This window comes from Mus caroli, unplaced genomic scaffold (assembly GCF_978045245.1).
Source record: "Mus caroli unplaced genomic scaffold, Mus_caroli_1 scaffold_2, whole genome shotgun sequence".
Lineage (NCBI taxonomy): Eukaryota > Metazoa > Chordata > Mammalia > Rodentia > Muridae > Mus > Mus caroli.
In genome coordinates this window covers 37526484-37549268 of record NW_028227257.1, presented here as the reverse complement: position 1 = coordinate 37549268, position 22785 = coordinate 37526484, and the positions used below count along the sequence as shown (strand labels likewise).

The window sequence follows — 22785 nt, the reverse complement described above, 5'->3', positions numbered from 1 at the left end:
GTCTCATCATCATCATCATCTTCATTTGCATTTCTCTCATAAAACTGAGTCATTTCACTAGAATGTAGGACATTATTTCTTAATGAGCTCTTACATCTCTTGCAATTTTTCTATTGGATTAGTGACCTATATTTCTATTTTTAGAAGTTCTTTACATCTTTTAATACTATTAATTGCCTATGATTTTAAAATCCAAGTATTTTTTTTCTCTTACTAAACACTTGTATGTAAGCTCCACCCCAAAGCTTGTTCTGTTTATGAAGTCAAATATTTTTTTTTATTTTTCCTCATTTATGCTTTGCTTTCAGTCTTACATAGCAAACTGCCCATGCTCCCACCTTTATGGAGTACACCACTGGTTTTCTCTGCACTGGAGTGTAAGTAGTTTGCTAATGAGCAAATGCAAAGTGCTAAGTGTTCTGGAAGTTTCAGAATTGGAGTATGATACTATGCCGACAGGTCCAGCTGGAAGTTCAAGGTCTATTTCCTGTGTTCCAATCACATCCTCAGAAGAACTCAAGCAATACTACAGGACTGTTGCTCTTGAAGAATTTTCTTCCTGTGTTAGCCTTCTGTGCCGGCTCATCTAATTTTGCACCATCGGTTTTACCAAAGAATAATATCTCCCCAATTCCTCTGTCTACTTCACACTCCCTGTCTAAAATTGCCAATACAAAAGTCTGTTCAGCATTTTCAGTTAAATGAGCCTTAGCTCATACTGCAAATCGTAAGATGGCTTTCTTCCTCTCTGCCCGCTTCCACTGGTATTTGTATCTTCAAGTTCTGACCACCCAGGCTATGTGCTCAGTCATGTTTAAGTTGTATTTCTTGACTGTCAGCATCAGTAAATGGCTGCTGGGAGTACAGACTGTACCAGTAAAAGTCTCCCTCAGAAAAGATTATACATGGGATCTTTTGCTTCATCCCCACTTGGCACAGTGAACTTAACACATCCTACCCCAAGGATGTCCTCCTGTAAAATGATTTCACCTTCTCTTTAAAATATACAGAAATAAAAACTTCACATATTTGTATTGTAGCATTTTTATCTTATTTATGAATGCCCTTGTTATTCATGTTGAGAAAACATACTAGGTATTTAAGCTTTGAGAGGTTGAGTGTCTTTCTGAATATCTGGAAATGTGAACAGCCCTCTCTCGATGTGATGTGACAGTTAAGAATGTTGTGTAAGCTGAGTGTGGTGGCCTGCACCTTTAATCTAAGCACTAGGCAGGGGGACCTCTGAGTTGGAAGCCAGCCTGGGCTACTGTGAGTTCTAGGAGAGCCAGGCCTACACAGAGAAACCTTGGTGATGTTTTAGTTTTGGTTTTATTTGGGTTGGGGGGGAGGCTATAACTTGAACCACCATGAATTGATGTCCTTCTTTTTGAGGGTCATATAGAAAACAGTCACCACACAAGCCAGGAGCAGGCTAGACACTCAGCATGCCAACAGCCAACATGGCAGTGCCTTAAAGGTCTAGAGAGGCAGTCTTGTTGCATACCTGTAGTTTAACAAGGAGAATTCTTCCTATGAGGAAACGGGAACTTTCTACTTTTAGGCATGCTAAGGCAAGATCAGACTTTTTTCCCTCATGTTTTTTTAAAGTCCCTCCTCCTCCTCCTCCTCCTCCTCCTTCCTCTTCCTCCTCCTCCTCCTTCCTCTTCCTTCTCCTCCTCCTTCTCTCTTTCCCTCACCCTCTCCCTCTCTCCCTACAAGCCCTTCCCTCACTCCTTCCATATCCTATCTGCTCTCTCCCCTCACTCCCTCCCTCCATTTTTTCTCCATCTCTGTCTCTCCCCCTCTCTCCCTCCCCCTCCCTCTCAGTCCTTCCTCTCTCTTCCTCCCTAAATTTAAACAGTACTTTGTGTTGATTAGAGCACATTCTTTCTCTTATCCTACTACACTTCTTTTTTGAGAAACAGTGTGTGCACGAGATTACCTCACAAATTAAAGAGAACTTGGGAGACAGCTCTGGGATATTCAAGCATCTCAACCCACGACTTCCTCCTGTAACCCACTCTGCAAAAGAAGTTAAATCCCCAGAGCATTTTGAACTTTAAGAGGGCAGTGGAGGGTGAGAGCAGATTGGCAGCAGGGCTGAGCTGATTCTCTGTAATCAGGACTCTGCTTTCCTTCCTTCAGCTCAAGGCAAGGATGCACCTGCTGTGTTTGCAGAAAGCCAAGGTTCCAGCGAGGCAGAAAACACTTCAGGTCCTGATGGTGAGTCTGAGCTGCCTGTGCTCAACTGTGATTCTGTGGTACTTTATACACATGTAATCTAGGATGAAGGAAATTATTTGATCTAAGGATCAACATATCTGGTTAGAACAAAGGAAATTTCAAAAGCCAAATTCTACCTAGGAAATCATGAAAATGGAAGCCTTTAACACTCATACATACACACACACACACACACACTCTCTCTCTCTCTCTCTCTCTCTCTCTCTCACACACACACACACACACACACACTCTCTCTCTCTCTCTCTCTCTCTCTCTCTCTCACACACACACACACTCTCTCTCTCTCTCTCTCTCTCTCTCTCTCTCTCTCTCTCACACACACACACACACACACACACACACACACACACACATTTTGTTTTAAGACAGCACACATGGTTTAAACATGCCTTACTATATGGAGGTCATGGTGAGTCATTTCAAGATCAGACTGCAGTCTACCTGGCCTGCCTTAACCCTGTTACCCCAGTGTTCCCAGAGCTCTCCATTGAGCTTGGGCTAAGATTCTTTTCATATCCTCAACTGCTAGCCTCTGAGTCTTTGCCCAGACATACAATGACTCTTTCAGAGCACCGCAAAAATAACCCTATTTAAGTAGATGCCCTCCAAATCAGAATCCAATAAAGATCCCACACCATGAACTTATTAACATTGCCTCTCCTATACGCCTATGCTAAGAACATTCGGAAATACCATTATTTACATCAGGATAATACCTGATTCAGCAGACATGATTCTACTGGGCCACTGAGGTTTGTGTTTTAAATATTAAAGATTCTTTTCCAGTTTGATTAGAGAGGTATGCAGAGACAGATTTAGGTGAAATACTCTCTAACAACACCCAGCACTCTATACAAGAGAAGTTGGGGTAAGACAGGCAGCAGCAGCCAAAAAAATAAGGGAAATGCACCCTGTAGACTTTTGAAGGCAGGGGTCAGTGAGCTTGGCAGCTCGGTGAATGTATATTAGATAAAGAGAGGAGACAGTAGTTCTGGTTACCTAGGGCCTGGGAAGGAAAGAGAAACTCCATAGGAGAATTGCTAATCCCCTCAACAGTAGATCTCACAGCTAAGAAAACTAGAATCCATAGGCCATAAATTATATAAAGTGATATATGTCTATTTATGTTTGGGGATATATAACATTATAAAGGTACCCTTACTTGTGGTCTACTATGCTATGTTTCTAGAGATAGACACATGTTATAATGTCAAAGTCAGGTTAAGAATATTCATCTTCGACATTACTCATTTCTTTATGGTAAAAAACTCAAATTCCCTTTAGCTCTTTGAAATGTAAATCTACCCTTCTCATCTGCAGGCACCCTCCTATGCAAGCCTATACAACTTCTCAAACTTACCTAACTGCAGTGCAGAAAGCCATCCCCAAGTCCCTCTCAGTGTGTCTGATCTCTGGTGACTACTGCCTTCCACTCATTTTCTGAGAGATGATTAATCCCTTGCCTTTCTGTATCCAGTCTATTCCTTTTAATATAATCTCTAGTTCCACACATATCACAATTGGCAGGATTCATTCTTGTAATGGCAACAAGTATTCTGGTACATATATGTGCCACATTTTCTTTATCTACCTATAAATCCTTTAATATTTATTCTTATTTTGTGGATATTATGTTGCAAAGAAGTCTTTCAACATACTGGTTTTGTTTCCTTCAGAAATATGCTCAGTAATTGGGATGTCAGACCATATGGTAGGTTTGTTCCCCATGAAACTTCCATACTGTTTCCTATAATGACTATACTATTTTAAATTCACACTAACAGTTTTCAGGGCTTCTCCAAACCCTTGCCAACCTTTATCATTCCCATTGTTTTGATAATCACAATTTTTACTGCAAGGAAATGATATCTTTGTGCAATTTGTAATTTGTACTTGAATATTCCTATTAGTCATTTTCAAGAAATGTTTGTTTAGATTTGTTACCCATGTATAAAGTAGGTCACATGTTCCCTGCTAATATTTTTGTAGTTCCTTTTATTCATTGATATAAATTACTGAGATTCTCTCCCATTTGGTATCATGTCTCTTTTAGTTAGAGTTTTATTGCTGTGAACAGACACCATGACCAAGGCAACTCTTATAAAAGGACTTTTTTTGAGGCTGGCTTATAGGTTTAGAGGTCCATTATTATCAAGGTTGGAGCATGACATTATCCAGCAGGTATGGTGCAGTAGAAGATAAGAGTTCTACATCTTGATCTGAAGGCTGCCAGAAGTCTAGGAGCTAGGAGGAAGGTCTCGAAGCCCATCCCCACAGTGACACACTTCCTCCAACATGTCCACACCCACTCCAACAAGGTCACACCTACTAATAGTTCCACTCCCTGGACCAAGCATATTTAAACCGCCACAAAGTCTCTTCACCCCATCAACTTTTTTTTTTTTTTCTGCACAAGAGCCTTCCAATTTTATGAAATCCCACTTGTTTACTTTTGCTTTTGTTTCCTGTGCTTTTTTGAAGTGTGTGCCAAAAATCCTTGCCCTTGCCAATGTCCTGAGGTGTTTCCCCTGTTTTCTTCCCATAGTTTCCCATCTTCCATGAGTCTTTAATCTTCATGTAGTTGATTGGTGTAGCTGATGAAACAGACAAGTCTAGTTTTATCAACAACTCTTCTGCCTGCAGCCATTCCATACTTATACAGCACCCAGTGAAAAGACTGTCCTTTGTCTAGCACGTGTTCTTAGTACCTTCTAGGCTCTCTAGTAACTCACATGTCTGTTTTGAAGTCTAAGCCTGACAGCTGCTTGATCATTTCAGTTTTGAAGTATGTTTAATATCTCCTTTTGTTTGTTCAGAATCATTTTAGCTGTTGGATATTTTTGTAGCTACGTATAAAATTATTTTTCCCAACTGTGTGAACAGTATCATTACACTTTGGATATGGATTACGTGGGGATAGAACAAATATTTTCTACTTTTTTGTGTGTGTCCTGCTTAGTTTCTTTTGTCAATGTTTTGTAGTTAAGTTTCCTCATAGATGGGATTCATTTTTTTATTTCTAAAGGCAAGTCACTATGAGCATATAGCAATGCTACGCATTTTTGTATGCTGGTTATGTTACTGCAACTTTGCTGAATTTAGTTATTGGTTCTACTACAGAGGAGTCTTTGGCATTTCCTATTAATAAAATCAAATCGTGTATAAACATGAGCAATGCTTCACCTTCGCTACCCTTTGGTCTACTTTTTACCTGAAGACTCTGGACAATTTACAGAACTCTGTCAAATGAAAATGGAGAGAGTATGCGACTGTGATTTCACATCTTAAGCTGAAAGCTTGTCCATTTGGCTATTATCATTGATATTTATAGGTGGTGTTTACACAGTTTGTCCAGCATTTTAGTCATGAAACAGCTTTTTTATCAGATGCCTTATTAGCATCGATTGACAGAATTGATGGGTCTCATTTACATACATTGAACCATCATTTCCTCCCTGGGATGAATCCCACTTGTCCAAGTGTAGAATCTTTTTACTGCGTAGTTGGATTTGGTTTCCAAGCTTTGTCCATAATTTTACATTTGTGTTTATTGAGGCAATTGATCTGTTAGTGTTCTCTCTCTCCCATCCTCCCCTTTCACTGTGTATAGTGAGGAGGGAGAGGAGGAAGGGGAAGAGGATCATGAGGCTGTTTAATTCATGTCAGCTTTATGAAATTAGTTTGGAAGAATTCCTTTTTCTATTATTTTTTTGGAATAACTTCTATGAAGTGATAAGAGTTCTTTAAATGTTGCCTTTACTGAACAAAACTCAGAACTACTGACATCAGTAACACTAAGTGGGTAATACAGAAATTTTTGTTATTGATCCAATCTCTCTTCTTGTTATTGATCTTTTCTATTTCTTTATGACTCACTCAGTCTTGAGAATGTGTAGGCATTTGACATATAGTTGTTATATCACCAGTCATGATCTTTTGGGTTTATCAGTTATATTGCCTCCCTTTAAATCTGATTTTATTATTCTCTTTCCTTAAGTTAGCTGAAGGTTCATTATTTTATCCTTCTAAAGAAGTTTTTGATGTTTGCATTGTTTGATTATCTTTTTATTAGTGTTGGTTTGGTATGATGTTGTTTTCTAGATCCTTGATATTCATGGACAGGTTGTTTGCAATATTTCCAATTTCCTCTTATAATTGAATTAATTCCTACAAACTTCCCTTTTAATTTTATGGCCATTGCATCTGCTAGGTTTTAGTATGTTATATACATTTTATTTGTTTTAGAGTATTTCAATGACCAATTTTATTTCTACATCCACAGATCATTAACAATATAATTTACATCCAAAAAATATGTTGGGCTTTTCTGTATGACATATGTCCTAAAGAATGTTCTGTGTGCTTTTAGCAAATGGAGCAATCTGTGGATGACTGCTGGAGCCCCGGGTCTAGGGCGCAATTTAACCCTCTTATTTGCTTGGAATATTTGGTCTAGATGAATGTACAGTTATTCCTGATTCCTTTTGGATCTCCTTAGCATGGAATAGTTCACTCGATCTCTTTGTTCTTAGTCTACACATGCCTTGAGTTGTAAAGTGAGTTTTGTCAAACCATTATGTGGTTTGGCTATGTGTTTTATCCCAATCAATAACTATGACATTTAGTTGAAAAATTAATTCATATACAGCCAACATAATTATTGATAGGTAAACTCTTAATTCAGCCCTTATGTAAAACATTCCTAGTCTTCTCATACGTCCATTCTCCATCTTAAGTTTGGTTTGCTTTACAATTATTTTCATCACACTTGATACAACACATAAAGATTATTTGAAATTATACCATAGAGAACAGAAACAAAAGGGCGAAAATATATTCTTAAGAGAATTGTTTAAGTATGGTGACACAGGCTTGTAATCTCAGCTCTTTAGAAGCAGAGGCAAAGCCTATGAAGAATTCATAGTCACCCTCAGCTACATAATAAGTTCAGTCCACTATGGGCTACATAAGATGCTATTTTGAAAAATGGGAGAAGTAGGGTAAAGCTAAAATAGTTTTGAGGTTTTGAAAATATAATTCTTGGTCCTGGTTATTGGTCATTTCTCTTTCTATTGGTCTGGCGATCATTAGCTTTTTGGGTCTTTATAAAATTCCTCTTATCAGCCATGTTTCTTTCTACTGATAGCCAGTTTGATCTACCTGTAAATTAGTGCATACGTTTTTCAGATCCCCATACTTCTTACTTGACAACTCTTTAGTCTGACAGTTCCCTTTTCAGTTTTGTAGAGCAGCCTCACCCACTTTCTTGGCTTCAGTTTTGTGATACTTCAGTCAGCCCTTGAATACTAATGTGGGCCTTTGCTGAACATAGTATCTCTTTGAATCAGTACTATAGAGATTATATGCCACTTCTGCCTGGCCTGTATGGTACACTGAGCAACCTGCTTCAGGATGACTTGGGACACTTGTAAACATTAGTTGCTTCTTCTCTCTTACAGCTTTGAGAATATCTTTATCACTTACCTTAAATCATAACGTACATTGGGAAGGTAGACTGTATTAAATTTGATTGGTGACCCTAGGCCTTGCTATATCTGGATGTTTGTATTGTTTAAGAGGAAAGAATCCTATAGTTGAATAATTTCTACTCCTTTGGTATTGCTAAGCCATTCTTGGGCTCCAGTTACAAAATATTTGTTCTTTTCCTAATAGTTTCCCAAAGATGTTATTGGCCTTCATCATTTTCAGTTCTGCATCTCATGGGAGCAGGAATTCTAGCTCATTAATGGTTCTCCTTGACTAATCTCCTGGTGCCTTCTATTGTGATTTTAATTTGCTAGGCATATTTTTAAAAAGATTTTCATATATGAGTACACTTTACCTGTCTTCAGACACACCAGAAGAGGTCATTGGATACCACTACAGACTGTTGTGAGGCACCATGTGGTTGCTGGGAATTGAACTCAGGACCTCTAGAAGAGCAGCCAATAGTCTTAACTTCTCAGTCATCTCTCCAGCCCCAACTAAGCATATTTTTTAGCTCTGGTTTTGGGGGTGATTTTTTAAAATTCCTTTTGTCTTTGTAGCGTTTCTGTTTTCTTCTGTCTCATTGAAGTTCTTTTCTTAAAACAAGTGTTTACCTTTCCAGAGAGTTCTCCTGCACTGGTACCTACCTAGTCAGTTTCAGACATCTATTTTGGGCATGACTCATAATACTTGATATTGGTAGCATGTCAGGCCATTCCAGTATCAACCAGTAAGCTCCTGCCCAGCTTTGTCAGAGCCCATCTTCCCAAAACTGTGAAGCAGTTTGCATATGTTCTGATTCCTCCTCCATCCTGTATTTCAGTACTGGGTAGCTCCCAGGTCAAGGTCTATGGGGAGAATGTATTGTTTCAGCCAAAATTTGTCCAAATGCACTCTCAATTTTATTGTTCATAATAAAACTGTGTCTGTACCCATAAGCCTGTCTCTGTTATCCACAGTAACAGCTTGTTATGAGATGCCAGGGCAGAGCTCAGACTGACTTCAGAAAAAAAAAAAATTCACTGTTGATAATCTAGCCTTTAGCTCCAATGTCACATTTGTGGCCAGTAATGCTGCCAAAAGTAGCACAGCATTGGGGTAGGTCCAAGGCACACACTAATATGATTGCTTGTTGGTGAAGTGGTATTGTGGCAACAGATTGCTGTGAGCAGCCTGAGCTGTGTGAGATACACAGGGGAATGCCAGGGCCAAGAAGCAGGAGGGTAGGGGAGCAGCGCGGGGGGAGGGTATAGGGAACTTTCAGGATAGCATTTGAAATGTATATAAAGAAAATATCTAATAAAAAAATAAAATAAAAATTTTTTTAAAAAAGAAAGAAATCTAGTACCCCATGTCTTTACTGTACCCTGGATATCTTCCAGAGGCTGTTGGTAGCCAAGCCCAGGAGTGGGAGCCATTAACACTTTCTGGGTGTTAGGTTTCATCCAGGAATGTGGCCCTGTGTTACTAAAAACTGTAAGTTAGTACCCTCAGCAATTTGGGCTTATAGTAAACTAAGTTGAGATGATGTTGACCACAGCAGTTCTTACTGATACTAAACTGAGATGTGCCTATGTCTCATGGTAACAAGGATCTGCATAGTCAGGTACATCAATGCATAGTCTGCATTGTCAGAAACATTTTAGTTCATATTGGCCAAAGCACAGGGTACAGTCTATTCCTGGTGCCAGGACAATGCTGGAACTTTATTAACTGGCTTGTTTAAGCTGCATTACCTGAGATTTGAGATCAATGGTAGAGACAGTCCCTTAGCTATCAAGGCTGGCACTAGGTTGGGTCACATACAAGGCTTGTAGCTACTGAGATGGCATTAGCCACAGAAAGAGAGCATCTGTGCTGGAGACTGCCAAAGCTGTATCCAAACTGGAGTCTGTTCCTGAAGCATACACGTCTCTCTGCCTAATGTTAGAAATGGGCGATCGGGCTTTGAGCGGTGGCAGACACACTTTCCACCAGGTCCTGTATCAAAGTGCCACAGGGATGTTAATGCTGCATGCTAGCTTGCTTTAAAACCTTTCTTCCCAGGAGGTCAAGTCTTGTTCTCCACTCAGCCACCATAGACTTAAGGAGGCATGGTGGAGGCAGTTAACTACAAAGCCTGAAGCAGTTTCAGTGGTTCAGGCTCTGCATCTCCACCTGATGCCTAGGGGGGTCACAGGTCTTTTTTCAGCACCAGATTCACTGTGGGCTGGCTTTGTTCTACAGTTCAGATTTAAGACTGGGACTCAATTATGTATCCCTCTTTTAAGCCAGCAACACCTTCCCATGCAGGTCTAAATGTTTAGAGTAAGGGGAAGGGTGCCACAGACGAGTCTTTACCTGCTGCCTGCTTCAATGGGCCTTCTCATTTTGTTACACTAGAATATGAGAGTGACATCTGTCATCCCATTTATTGCCAGTATTAATTCTGCTGATCTGCATAGCTAGGCAGTTGTCCCCTTCTTCCTTCATGGCCACATGAGCAAGTGTCCTTCCTGAAGTTGCTGGTTGAGTCAAAGAGGATGGCCTTTCCCAATGGAGAAGGAACAGTTTTCCATCAAGGGTAGACAGCACTGCCCTGCTAAAGCCACCAAACAAATTCTCATGTTGTTGCACAAAAGGCAGGCGTCCTGGTCTCTTTCTGATTGACTCCGTTCCCATAAAGTTAGTTTATCAGCTGTTAGTTTCTTAGAGTTGAATTCCAATTGTCTCTGAAAAGACAAATACCAAAACATGTCAGTCAGCCACCCTCTTTCTCCATCTTTAAGGGGCTTTTCAGGGGAAGAGAAAAGTAAATTATGTTGAGTTGATAATCAATTAGGAAATAATTTAGCCATAAGGGGAAGTCACATGGTAGTTTTAAGTGAAGCTTCTCATACCAGCCATGTCTCCACCACATCGGCTTGCCATCATCTAAACTGCCTCCTTTAATTCTCAGCCCACTACCCATGACCATTCACGGGAAGCCGCAGATCCACCTGATCTGACAATGGTGTTCAGTTGAAGGGAACCAGCTTCAGCTTGCCCCTAAAATGATGGACATGGATTCTTATCACTTCTTCACAAAGCAGGCTCTGTGGATATTCAGCCCCCAAATACTGGTCCTTGATGAGCAAGAAAGTGACGTGTAAAATCTCCAGTCTATGTCCTAGATGCAGTAGAAACCTGTAGACTCTGAAGTCTTAGCAAGAACTTCTTTAACATGACTAAACTTTACTTTTTCACAGAGCTATTTTATTATGGAATGCTTTTTATGGAACATATATTAATAGGTTGTAGACTGGGTGTCTTTTGACTAGAAGGAACAGAAAACGAGCATTTTACTGTGCTTACCCCTGTATACTCTACTCTGAGAGGGGGGCACTTACAGAAACACATGTGTCAGGTTGAACAGAATATAACTGCTTCTCTTGCTGACAGAACTATTGCATCTGGCCAGTTTACAGATGAAGTTTGAAGTGAACTGATAAATAGTTAGTAAATCAGTGCAGTTTTCAGAAAAGAAAAGAGAGACCACCATTTTAAGCTGGAAATCCTGAGAGGGATCGTGGGGTGCTATCCAAGGGCCTCATTCTTTGAAGCATCTGTGTTGTATGGGACCAGCACCTGCCATTATTCCATTATTTTACTCTTTCATGTTCTGGAAAAAGAAAAGAATTTTAGTCATTGGTCTTATGCAAAGAACTGAATACCTCCCAAATAAATGGAGGTTATTATAGTGGTGGTAGTCACCAATATTGCCAGTGCATGGCAGGCAAGGGGGATATGTACAGTTCACAAAGTGGAAGGCATCAATCCTGTATTTGGAGGTGGGTGTTAGAAGAAAGCTAACTAGAAGTGTTAGGTGTCTTTCCTTGGTTTCTTGAAAGTTCGAAAGGAGGGGAGCTGGTGACCACCAGCACTGGTCCTGGACATTTGTACTAAAAGGTGTATTTGTTTGCCAGGGATTTGAAGTCAGAATTTCACAGTTAATTATTTTTCATGGCTGTTTCGAGTGTTGTTAGGAACTCAATTCTTGACTCAGCATTCAAGGCAAGCACTCTACCAAGTGAGCTATATTCCCAGTCCCCCCACTGTCCATTTCTTTCTTTATTTTCTTAGCTTACAGTATGGGCTTAGATACTAAAAATCTCATTAAACTTGCTGACCCTTGGAAATTTCCAGAGTGACTGCTTTGGGCCACTTTTGGAGAAAGGCAGTAATTATACATTCTGTGTTTATGTAAATGCTTACATAGAAGGAACACAATCAAGTAAAAGGCACACGTGTTGTTTGCTTTTCTATCTCATGTTGGCTACTGGCTGCCATACCCAGTGGCAAATTTGCAGGAATTGTTTTGAATTCTGAAACTGAAAACACAGCAAACTGAATGGGTCTATTGACCTTGCCACTATGGAGGGAGCCGTGTACCTCTCTGCATGTCAATGATCTGCTTTTCTTTGTTTTCTTTCTTGGTTTTCCTAGGTATCTATTAGGGGCTTTGAATTTATCTATTTAAGGATGGTAATAAATACACTCAAATTGCCAAACCACAAGTCTTGCATGAAATGACAGCTCAGCTGAGAGGAGAGTGAATCCTAACCTCGTGGTCCCCGTGTTATGAATAAATGAAAACAGAAATGGCATAAGACAGGAAATTGGAACATTTTCAGACAATAGTGGCAATCTTCATGTGTTTAACAGTTTAGGCTTGATAATGATTTAACCCTTTCTGTTTACAGTTGACATGAACAGTCAGGTGGATGGTGTAAATGAGCCAACAGAAAGTCTGCAAGAAGATCTCCAATAAGTAAGTTACTCCAATGGAGGGATTTTTTTTTTCAATTCATGAGCTAACCATAAGGATTAATTTGCAAACAAGATGTTGTATTTCCCTTGGTTTTGTCAGGTCCCAGTGTGTAGCTTGGGCTCTTTATGTTATTTGGTTTAAAGATCTTTAGTGTTAAGAAGAAAGATTACTCCACAGAAGCTTGTCACCTTAAGTAGAAAGAACACGCTGTAGCATGCATATTTAAATCATGGAACACCTTAGATTTCCTCACTTTGACAATAAGAGTAGTGTTTTCCCATCAGTCTCAGCCCCTTGTCTCCTAGAGTGATCACATTACTTCAGTAACCCCAGTTGATTCCAGAAGCATCATTTTTCCAGGAACACCACACTGTGTTGCTTGGTATATCTGGTTTTTAAGTGTAACACTAAAATCTTTACCTGAAAGAATGTATAAAGACATATAAATATATGTTGGCAGAAAATAGGTGCCTGAGGTAGCACACCACTTTCTGAGGACATGTGCATCTTTACAGACATCCGTTGAGTTCAATAAGCCCAAGGCAACAACTCCTGGGAAAAATAAAGTGGTAACCAGATCACACAATCTAAATCATATCTAGAGTGACTGATAGTCTACTAGACTTCTCATGACTTTTCCAACCCTAGAAAGGGCTGTGGAAAAGATCGGAAAACCTGAAAATAATGAAGTTAGCATTACTATTAACTAAATGTTAAAAATCCCATAGAACAATGAACTCTGAGACAGTGAGAGTAGAGCACAGATAAGTCATGGTTGGTCTAAGAGGAACCAAGGCGTAGAAGGACCAACCATGACTTATCTGTGCTCTACTCTCACTACTATTGCAGTTAGGGTTTGCATGTAGTTGTTACTCTCTGAGACTCATCAGATTTAGTTTGATATGGATTGACACTGAGATACTTCCTTTAGAAAGTTAACATCATCATCTGGTACAAAAAATATGGAGTAACTGGAACTTCTACATTAACATTGATAGGAGATAAAAATGTTATACCCTGGGTTTTCAATTACTCTAACAAAAATCAGTGAATAAGGAGGAATGATTTATTTGAACCCTTGGGCTTGAAGATCAGCAGGAGCATCAAGAAGGGGATGGCCACTTGAGTTCCAATAAAATCTTCAAGGTCATACCCACACTGACTATAGATAGGCAATTTTTCAAAACTATTATACTTAAAGGAAAGAGGTGAAGAAGCCCAAAGAATTTAGAAAAAAAAAAATGACTATTCAGCATTATCAAGCTGATTTTGTCCCAGGAATTTTAAGGAGAGTTTCATAGATTCAAATTAATAAATGAAAAAGCATTAAATCCTCTGGAAGGTAGAAATTACATGATCATTTGAATATTTTTAAATCTATCAGATGTTATAGCAACATTTCATTATAAACACCGCCCCCCCCAATATTAGACCTTAATGGCCAGCATTATACCAAATGGTGAAAAAAGAAAGCATGACCAGTAAGCCAAGGATACCACTACTAATTAACTGCTGGGACAAAACACCAGGTAAAAACACTATAAGGGGAAAGAAAATGGCTTTAGAGAGGGTGGTCCCTTACACTATGGCAGCCTGTTTTTCTGGTGAGGGGAGCTTATAAAATGACCTTTTCATGTCCTGGAACATCAGGAAGCAGAATACTAGACCAGAATTAGAAAAGAGTGTGGACTTCAAGGGCCTGCTTCTAAATACCCTATGTCATCCAGATGCAATAGTTTCTACCATATCCCAAAATAGTGCAACCATTTAGAAACCAAGTGTTCAGGGGTCTGAGCCCATGACAGGCCTTTCACATTGAAACCATAGCAAACCCATAAGGAGATAAAGTGCTATCACTCTTTACTAGCTATGGGCACTAGAAGTTTTAGAAAGGGTAATAAATACACAAAAATGGAAGGGGAAGAATAATGTTATTCTTTTTGCAGATGATATGGTTCTATATAGGAAGATAGATAAAATCAGGAAAGCAGCAGTACACAGATCATCTTAACAATGTTCTGAGAAAAAAAGGAAATTCAGGAAATCTTTTAAAATAACTACAAAAATAAGCTATCAGAAATAAATTTAACCAAGGGATTGGAAAATGTGGCTAGTGAAAATCATAAGACACTGCGGCATGAAATCATACACACACACACACACACACACACACACACACACACACACACACACACACACGCGCGCGCGCGCGCGCGCGCGCGCGAGAGAGAGAGAGAGAGAGAGAGAGAGAGAGAGAGAGAGAGAGAAGTTCCATTTCATGGATTTAGGAGAATTAGCATTGTTAAACTGTTCATATTACAAAGACAATGGCCTATTAGCTCAATTGCAGTCTCTGCCATAACACTTGCTATGGTCTGAATGAGAAATATCCCTTACAGGCTTAATGTTTATAAACTTGATCCCTTGCTGGTGCACTCATTTTGAAGGTTGTAAAACCCTTAGGTAGTGGAACCTAACTGGAAGTATGGTACTTCCAGTCTTCCCTCAGCTTGCTGGTTGAGGACTCAAGGTCACATCCCACCATCCCTCGCCAACTACCGTGATGAACGGTATCCTTTAGTAAACTGTAGCATTGACAAATCCTTTCTCCCTTATTTTGCTTCTTGTCAGGCATTAAGTCACAGCAATTAGAAAAGCAACTAATACAAAACAAAAGAGTTTCTTCACAAAAATGGAATGGCAGCAGCAAAACCCTAATCAGATGGAAATAGAAAACAACAACAAAAAACAAACAAAAAACAAACCCCCAAAACAACAACAACAACAAATGGAGGGTGCATCAAACTCCTAAGTGTAAATCCAAGACAGAGGAAAGCACTTTAAGTCGGTGGTCTGGGCAATGATATTCCCAGAGAGAACCTAAATAGTACAAGAGCAAAAGGATAACATCAAAAGTAGGATTACATCCAATGGCAATGCTTCTCTGCAGCAAATGAGGATGAGCAACACAATGGAGAGACATCTACAGAGTCAGGGAAGTGTTTGCCAGCTACATAGCTCAAAGGAAGAATATCCAGAAGAGAGCCCAAAAAACGTAAAAGCAAATTTTCTACTTAATAAGAAAATGACCCAAATAGATACCTCTCAAAATACCAATGCCCAACTAATATATGAAGAACAAATGAAAAGAAAACAAAAATATGAATACCATCGGGCATCAGGGAAATGCAAATCCACACTACAGTGATATTCCATCTCACTCAGTTCAGCAACGCTATTGGTTTTAAAAGATTGGTGAAAATGTGGCAAAAAAAACCCTAACTTAACCCAATGTTGGTGGTAATGTAAATCCACTGTGGAGAAACAAGATGAAGTTTTCTCAAAAGGGAAAAATAGAAGTTCTATATGATATAACTCATAGGAATTGGGGAAGGAGAAACTATAATCAGAGTAGATTGTATGAAAAAAAACATTTTCAATAAAAGAAAAAATGAGAAAACGCATAGCCATCCTAGTCCTTGGCATAGATCAGCATGGCATATCCACATGCAGGTGTTGGTTGCTCCATTATTCATAGTAGCTAAGATAGAGAGTTATGATGTATGTCCACAAAGAAACTGTCATAATAGACAAATGCAGCAAATGAGTGGAACATAGCACATTGTGTTCAATGAAATAAGCCACTCAACAAAAATATCACCATGAAGTGAGGATAGTGGTAGCTAGGGATTGAGAGAGGTCTAGCTTGGGCATGGGGTGGGGGGTGGGGTGTTTTCTAGGACTGTGCACACTGTAGGTATGAATATAAATATCAGACTGAATCCCATTTATATGATACTATTTGGGGAGGGGGCACAGTCTAAATATCTCACAGTAGAATGGATGAAAAATGTGATCTTTCCAGACAAAGTAATGGCAGTCACTACTGGAAAAATGAAAAAAAAGAATAAAGTCAAAAAGCAAGAATAAAACTCTCAAACACTATGCTGAGTGAGAGAGCACAGAGATGCTTGTGCGATCCTGTTTGTAGAGAACTCATTTGTAAAAAGTTCTAGATCAGGTAACACAACCGCACAATTATTGGTTCCAGCAGGAGTAGACCTGGGAAAGGGAGATTTCTTTAGTCATGAGAAATTTTTTGATCACGATAGTGTCACAGACTAATTATGACTCTTAAGACTAGAAGTAACTGAATGTACCTGGCTTGTGCATTTCTCTGGAGGTAGAGTAGACCTTAGTTTAGAAAGTCAAACTAAAATGACCACAAACTCTTCTGGAAAAGAGCATATTAGAGTTGGCTCAAGGGTGGAGAACCCAGCAGATGCTTAACAAAAAAAAGGTCTCTTTGAAGGCTTTGGCAAATCTGCATACTGTAAATTGTTTACATACCAGTCTCTAGAACCTAGAATGTACCAAAAGACTGGGAAAGGAAGAACACATCAAAGGTAGATTGTTCAAAGAATTCTTTGAACACTTGAGTTAATTGTCTCCATCAGCTGAAGCAGTTTGTCATGTGGCCTACATATATCAGCAGTGATTTATAAGATCTTTAAAGATACCATGTGCCATCAATTACAGTTCATATAGGCAAAGCTCTTTGATAGTCAAATAAGCTATTTCTCGGCCTGTTTGAGGACTGAGAGACATTTCAAGTGCTTCGTTAAAAAGGTACTCCTTGCTAAGCCTTGTGAAGATGCTTAATCTTCAATCTAACAAATGGTTCCTCTTTGTCTTCCTCAGGGCCACAAGATGAAGCAAAGGAACAAAGAACTGAAGCTAAATGACAGCCCTCAGCATGGCAAGACCTGGCCCTGGGGGACTTGGGAAGATGATAGTGTGTGCTGTGGAAGGGGGTGGGGGAGGGGGGAAGCAAGTTCATGGAAGAAAGGGGGTCCTTTGCTCTAATTCTCCAGCTGCATTTTGTTGTTTACCTACAGAAAAGAAAAAGATGAGAAAACAAAACAAAACAAAAAGAAAAGACAAGAAAAAATGAAAAAGCAAGCAAGCTCCCTCCATCTGTGGGAGGCCCCATGCTTAGCATCTTTCAGGCACTCAGTCCATATCATTTCTGTCTTTTCTCCATTTCTCACCCTAGGGCCATGGTGATAGGGTTAATACTCTCCTAGGGCTCCTTGCCCCTCTCTGCTTTCTTGATTCTCTCACAAAGCTGGTCATAGGACAATTTGTTCCATGAATAAGAAAGAACATGATGACAAGCTAAATTGGCAGGCTAAATTTCAAGAGTTGTCATGCCCACCACTGGTATAATCCACAAAGGAGGAAGGATAGAAAATGGGTACAAACCTCAGAAAACACTTGGAAGAGGTCTGAATAAGGAGTTCAAAATATTCAAATAAGCATTAACAAAGAAGGTCAGACTTGGCAGCTGCTAGAGTCTCCACTCTTCACACCCAGGATGCCCTGTGTGTTCATTTTTGGGGCTGATTTCAAGCACTGCTTCCTTGGTTTATGAGGTCTTCACTGTGCGCTTCCATATGGAGTCCATCCCCAAGATGTGGGTTTTTTTTTTTTTTTTTTTTTTTTTTTTTGTACACAATTGGAATGGGTGTTACTATCATTGAAATCAAAGGGAGTGTCTTACTTCATTTAGGACTCTAATCTATTAGTAACAATTGTAGTTTTCAAAGTTCCACTTGAAGTCTCTACTCTTCATAAAAGAATATCCATGGTGACCCAAGATGTGCTAGCCCACAGAGGTTCACACTTGAAGTTAGGAGCATTTGGAGCCATTACTTCTAGCCCTGACTTCCTGATCTGCTAATGCCAAATCCAGGGGTGATTTGGCAGCTCATCCACTCATCCAAAACTTAGCCAGAACTATATACGACTTAAGAAGCCAGTGGATTTCTGAGTTCGAGGCCAGCCTGGTCTACAAAGTGAGTTCCAGGACAGCCAGGGCTATACAGAAAAACCCTGTCTCGAAAAACCAAAAAAAAAAAAAAAAGAAGCCAGTGGAACAGTGGTAGCTCAAGCAACGAGGACCAGAGGAGGCTGGGCATCCTCCCAACTATCCATCCCAGAACAATCCTAGGTCTCCCACTGCCTCTTGGGTATCTAAAGACATGGTAGTGTCTTTTGCATATCATCTTAACTCCCTAGTGTTTTAGAATTGTAATGTTTTATGTTGCTATTCCTAACAAAATGGGAAACATGGAACTGAGAGACGATATCTAAAGTTAACAGTGAGATGATACCACTTTATAAGTATCTCATCCAATTTGCTAGTTTGGTCCTTTCCTGTGGAAAATCCATCTTATCTTCCTATGACTAGTTTTGCCTGCTCTGCGTTAGTTTCTGTTTCTAGGTAATTTATTTGATATGATAACGTAAGTAGCAAACCACACCCCTGCGTATGTTACCTTTTAACAGCTCTTCTTTTCATTAACACAGTTCATCAACATCAAAACAAGGCTATTTCAGGAATTTCATAAAGCTTCCCCATGGCTTTTGCTCTTTTTTTTTCCCCTCTCTTTCTACAGTTTGACATGACAGCATATACCTCTCCATTACGTGTTGTTTTCTAGAACAATTCTTCCTCTAAGTAAGCTAAGGATGCCATCCAGATAGATAGCTTCACTGTTTCCTGCCATCTTCATATTTTACAAGCATCCATCACTTTTGTGAAGTGCCTGACAAAAGAACCATGCTGGAAAGGCATTTCCCCATAACGCTATGGGGAAGTATAACTTAGCCTCTGTTATAGGGTCACAGTGGGAAGGCACACCTGAGATAAGAGGAATGGCCAGAACTGAGACAATTCCAGGCCACCTTTCTCATTACCAATGGCAGCCATTGTGTTTGGTCATCTTGTGTGGGGATAGGTTAAGAAACGGTGGGAGAGAATTCTCTGGAAACTGTAGGAAAAGGAAAACAATCTTTATATTTAGGAAACAGAAAAGGAGGAGTCCCACTCCTGAATTTGCTTAAACTTCCTTTTATGAATTAAAGTGCATTTTCATCTTTGCTTTGCAGTAGATTTTTGGTTGCTATGTGGCTGAATGATTGTATGCTTTAAAATAAATAATGCAGTTAATTTACACTTCAATAATGAAATATAAAAATGTTAGCTCTGGGCCAGACTGAAGGCATTTCAGATAAGGAGATGCGTTGTTCACTGGCCCTGTCACTGCACAGTCTGTACAATGCAGTACATGTGGGAAGTGGACTGATGCTTTCTGCACATGAATGCTAGATGGCCATTTCCAAACATGCTTCAGACAGGCCACATGTCATGAAGGGCAATAAGGGGATGGGAGGAAACTAGCCCTGTTATTAGTCACGTTTGCATACAGAGGACTGAAGTAGACCTTCAACATAATAGTCCTAATTAAAAAGGCACTCACTGCAGACTAGACAAAGGCGCTTTTCCTCTTCCTGATAACTATTCAGATGATGGACAAGTCTTCTTTGATAAAAGCTTACAAAGAAGACATCCGAAGCACTGTCTATGATACTGGGTCACATATTAATCACTGAAGCTAATTGTAAATCTTTCTATGAAACACTGAAAAGCCTCTTTGTGAATTAATACAGTTCTGCTTGCTGCACTTGGTTTGCAAAGACATTTCTCTGTATTTGGTGCATGTCAGCTGTGCTTTGAAAAACAACAAAGTTAGCAGAATATGTTCAATATATTTTCTCGGGAAATAGGGTTTTTATCATATGACTCATTAAGGATTTGCCTTACCCTGACATTTGTGATATAAAGGAAAATCAGGAAAAAAGTAATTTTCTTGAACAAGATATGTTTTTACTTAATGCAAATAAGTGTAGTCTGTTGCTTGCAAGGAACAAAAATGTCTTCTGGTATTACTAGGGTAACATGTGCCTCTTTTGTTAAACCAGTCTTGAAATGCTGGACAGCTTCTGAGTCTGTTTGTCTCTTTTCATCTGTGCCACACACTATGACACTTAAATGACTGTTGCCTTCGAACTATATTTGTTAGAGCAGAGTGCAAATAAACTTCTTTGAGAGGATAATGTGGAATTATGTGTTTTGTGAAATTTGTTCTTTAGCCACAAGCCCTAACTCTGTATTCATTTAATGCTATTTGGTCATAAATAAGCATATTTAAAGTTGCTTCTATTAGTCCACTTTGACTCGATGATGTTCATTCCTTACTGAGACAAGTTAGAGCTTGCCCATGTTTTTCAAACTACAGAAAAGTTTCTGTTAAATGCCTCCAAACATTCTCTCTTTCACACATACATGCAAATTTTTCTTTCTAAATAAGCCATTAATTTATTAACAATTTCTGAGATGCTGAGATAAAAAGAAAATGGGTTCATCCTTGGAGTACATCCTCCATTAGTGGATTTTTTTTCTCAAGTACCTCCTGTGAGCTTCTGCTACATCCACTCCAGTAGTGACCCACGTGACAGGCCTAGAAACCTGGACGTAGTTCCGAGGTGAAAAGTTCACAGAAACAAAGTCTCCTGGAACGGTGGCATCCCATATAACGAATGCTTCAAATCTGTCCTTGCTTTAGTTGTTAAATGGATCTGTGTGCTTTCCCTCAATATTGCTTTATTATTCTCAATATTGCTTTATTATAAGTGCCTCTAAGGATTGAGTATGACATATAGCTAAGTTAGATTTTTCACCAGTCCTAGGCAGTCCTTGAGCCGATCCTGAGCATAGATAGCTGAGTCACTGCCCTACACAGGAATTTATAATGACCTAGGAAGAAGGAAGGTTGTGGTCTAAGGAGGAACTAGAGTAAATACTTAGAACTATAGATAGCTGAGTTACACCCATACACAGGAATATACAATGACCTAGGGGGAAGGTGGACTATACAATAGACTAGAATTGGAACTATTCTAAGATTAAGCTGACCTTCAGTGGGGCTGCTTTTGATCCCAGTTGTTAACATTGAATTTTATCCCAGTTGGTTCCTGCTAGCTTTTAAGTACGCATTCATCTGTTTTTTGTAAAAGTCACTTAAAAGACTGATGTTTGCTTTGATAGAAATACATTCAGATACAGCACACTCCCTTGTGTCCACATTTGTTAGTCATTTCTCACCGACTCCTGCCTACCTGACCTGGACCCTGATTTCTCCTGTGGATTGAGGGGGGCCGACTGAAGCTTCATCACTGGATGTGTGACTATGACAGCCATACCTTCACTCTACTATTGACAGAATCATAATAAATAAAATTACAAAAAATGGTTCAAAGTATGGCACAGAGCCTCCAAAAATCACTTGGAAAAACCTCAATGCTCTATCCAAAGTGGATATTCATAATCATTCCACAAAATTAGATTGCCATCCCTTCCAGAACAAGTGTACTAGTTTTCCAGTTGTTCTTGTAGGAAGTAAGTGAGATCTTTCATAAAATGCCAGTGATGGACAGCCTAAGGACAGCTAAGCTGCCACATTAGAGGAACATGTTTCCAGTAGTAAATAAAATTTGAAGAGGAAATAAAAAGCAGGCAGTACAGTCTCATGTTTTAGCCAGCATTCTTAACACAATGGTTCACAATGATAATGATGATCGTGTGAGTTGATTCAAGTCTTGCTAGATACAATGCTTCTTTTATACCCAGCTATTTAAGATTCTTCATATCACTGATGCTTCTCTGCTGCACTCCAACCAGTACTCAAACACAACACTGTGCAGGGACATTTCCCAGGAAAACTATAGGATTACAGAGAAGAATTAGTTTCTTAGTTTAATTAATTTGTCTGTTTCAGTGTTGAGTATTCATTTTGAATAAACATTCAGCTACCCAGATTCAAAGTGTAAACTCCCTACTGATCCTATTTCTTGTTATGTAATAGTTTATGCACTTCTTAGATAAAAGGTCTATATTCTAATTACTATGCAATAAAGCCAATACTTAACTAATCAATATAAATATTAAAGTTATAGTAGCTAAAACTATAATTATGTGATATTCTTAAATATTTAACTTTGTATTACAATATTTTATTTAAAATTTTTAAGAGAGTACATTAAATTGAGATGTTTAGCAACAGAAAAATGAGTACTGAACAAAGATTTTTTCTCTTATTTGAAATTCCATAAAAATGGGTAAATCTTGAGTAACTATCATGAATACTTTTAAAAGGCAGCAATAGAAAATTTAAGTACACTAAAATGAAATTTTATGGACAAGCTTCTTATCCCATATCAAATTTATTTTTAATTTGCCAATACTACAAGAGAGCAAATACACAGACACTCCATCAGTGCATGGAATAAACAACTACTGATAAGGTTCTTTGTGGCTGTCTCTTCCTCTGTGTACCAATCCATCAAAATAATGAGTG

The 22785-nt window shown here is 39.1% G+C and overlaps 1 protein-coding gene across 8 annotated transcripts in view; it reads left to right on the top strand.

Annotated features, from left to right (window-relative positions):
• Macrod2 (mono-ADP ribosylhydrolase 2) overlaps positions 1-17341 on the top strand; it is a 2026591-nt gene extending 2009250 nt beyond the window's left edge. For 5 of the 8 annotated variants that reach the window (XM_029471909.2, XM_029471907.2, XM_021155700.3 and 2 more), the window contains 3 exons: positions 2146-2223; positions 12456-12523; positions 17225-17341. In XM_029471909.2, coding sequence (XP_029327769.1) covers positions 2146-2223; positions 12456-12523 — 146 coding nt within the window. In that variant the 3' untranslated portion in view covers positions 17225-17341. The remainder of the gene's footprint in view (positions 1-2145; positions 2224-12455; positions 12524-17224) is intronic. The other 3 variants (XM_085833735.1, XM_085833732.1, XM_029471913.2) reach the window with 1 other exon arrangement.
• The last annotated feature ends 5444 nt before the right edge of the window (positions 17342-22785 follow it).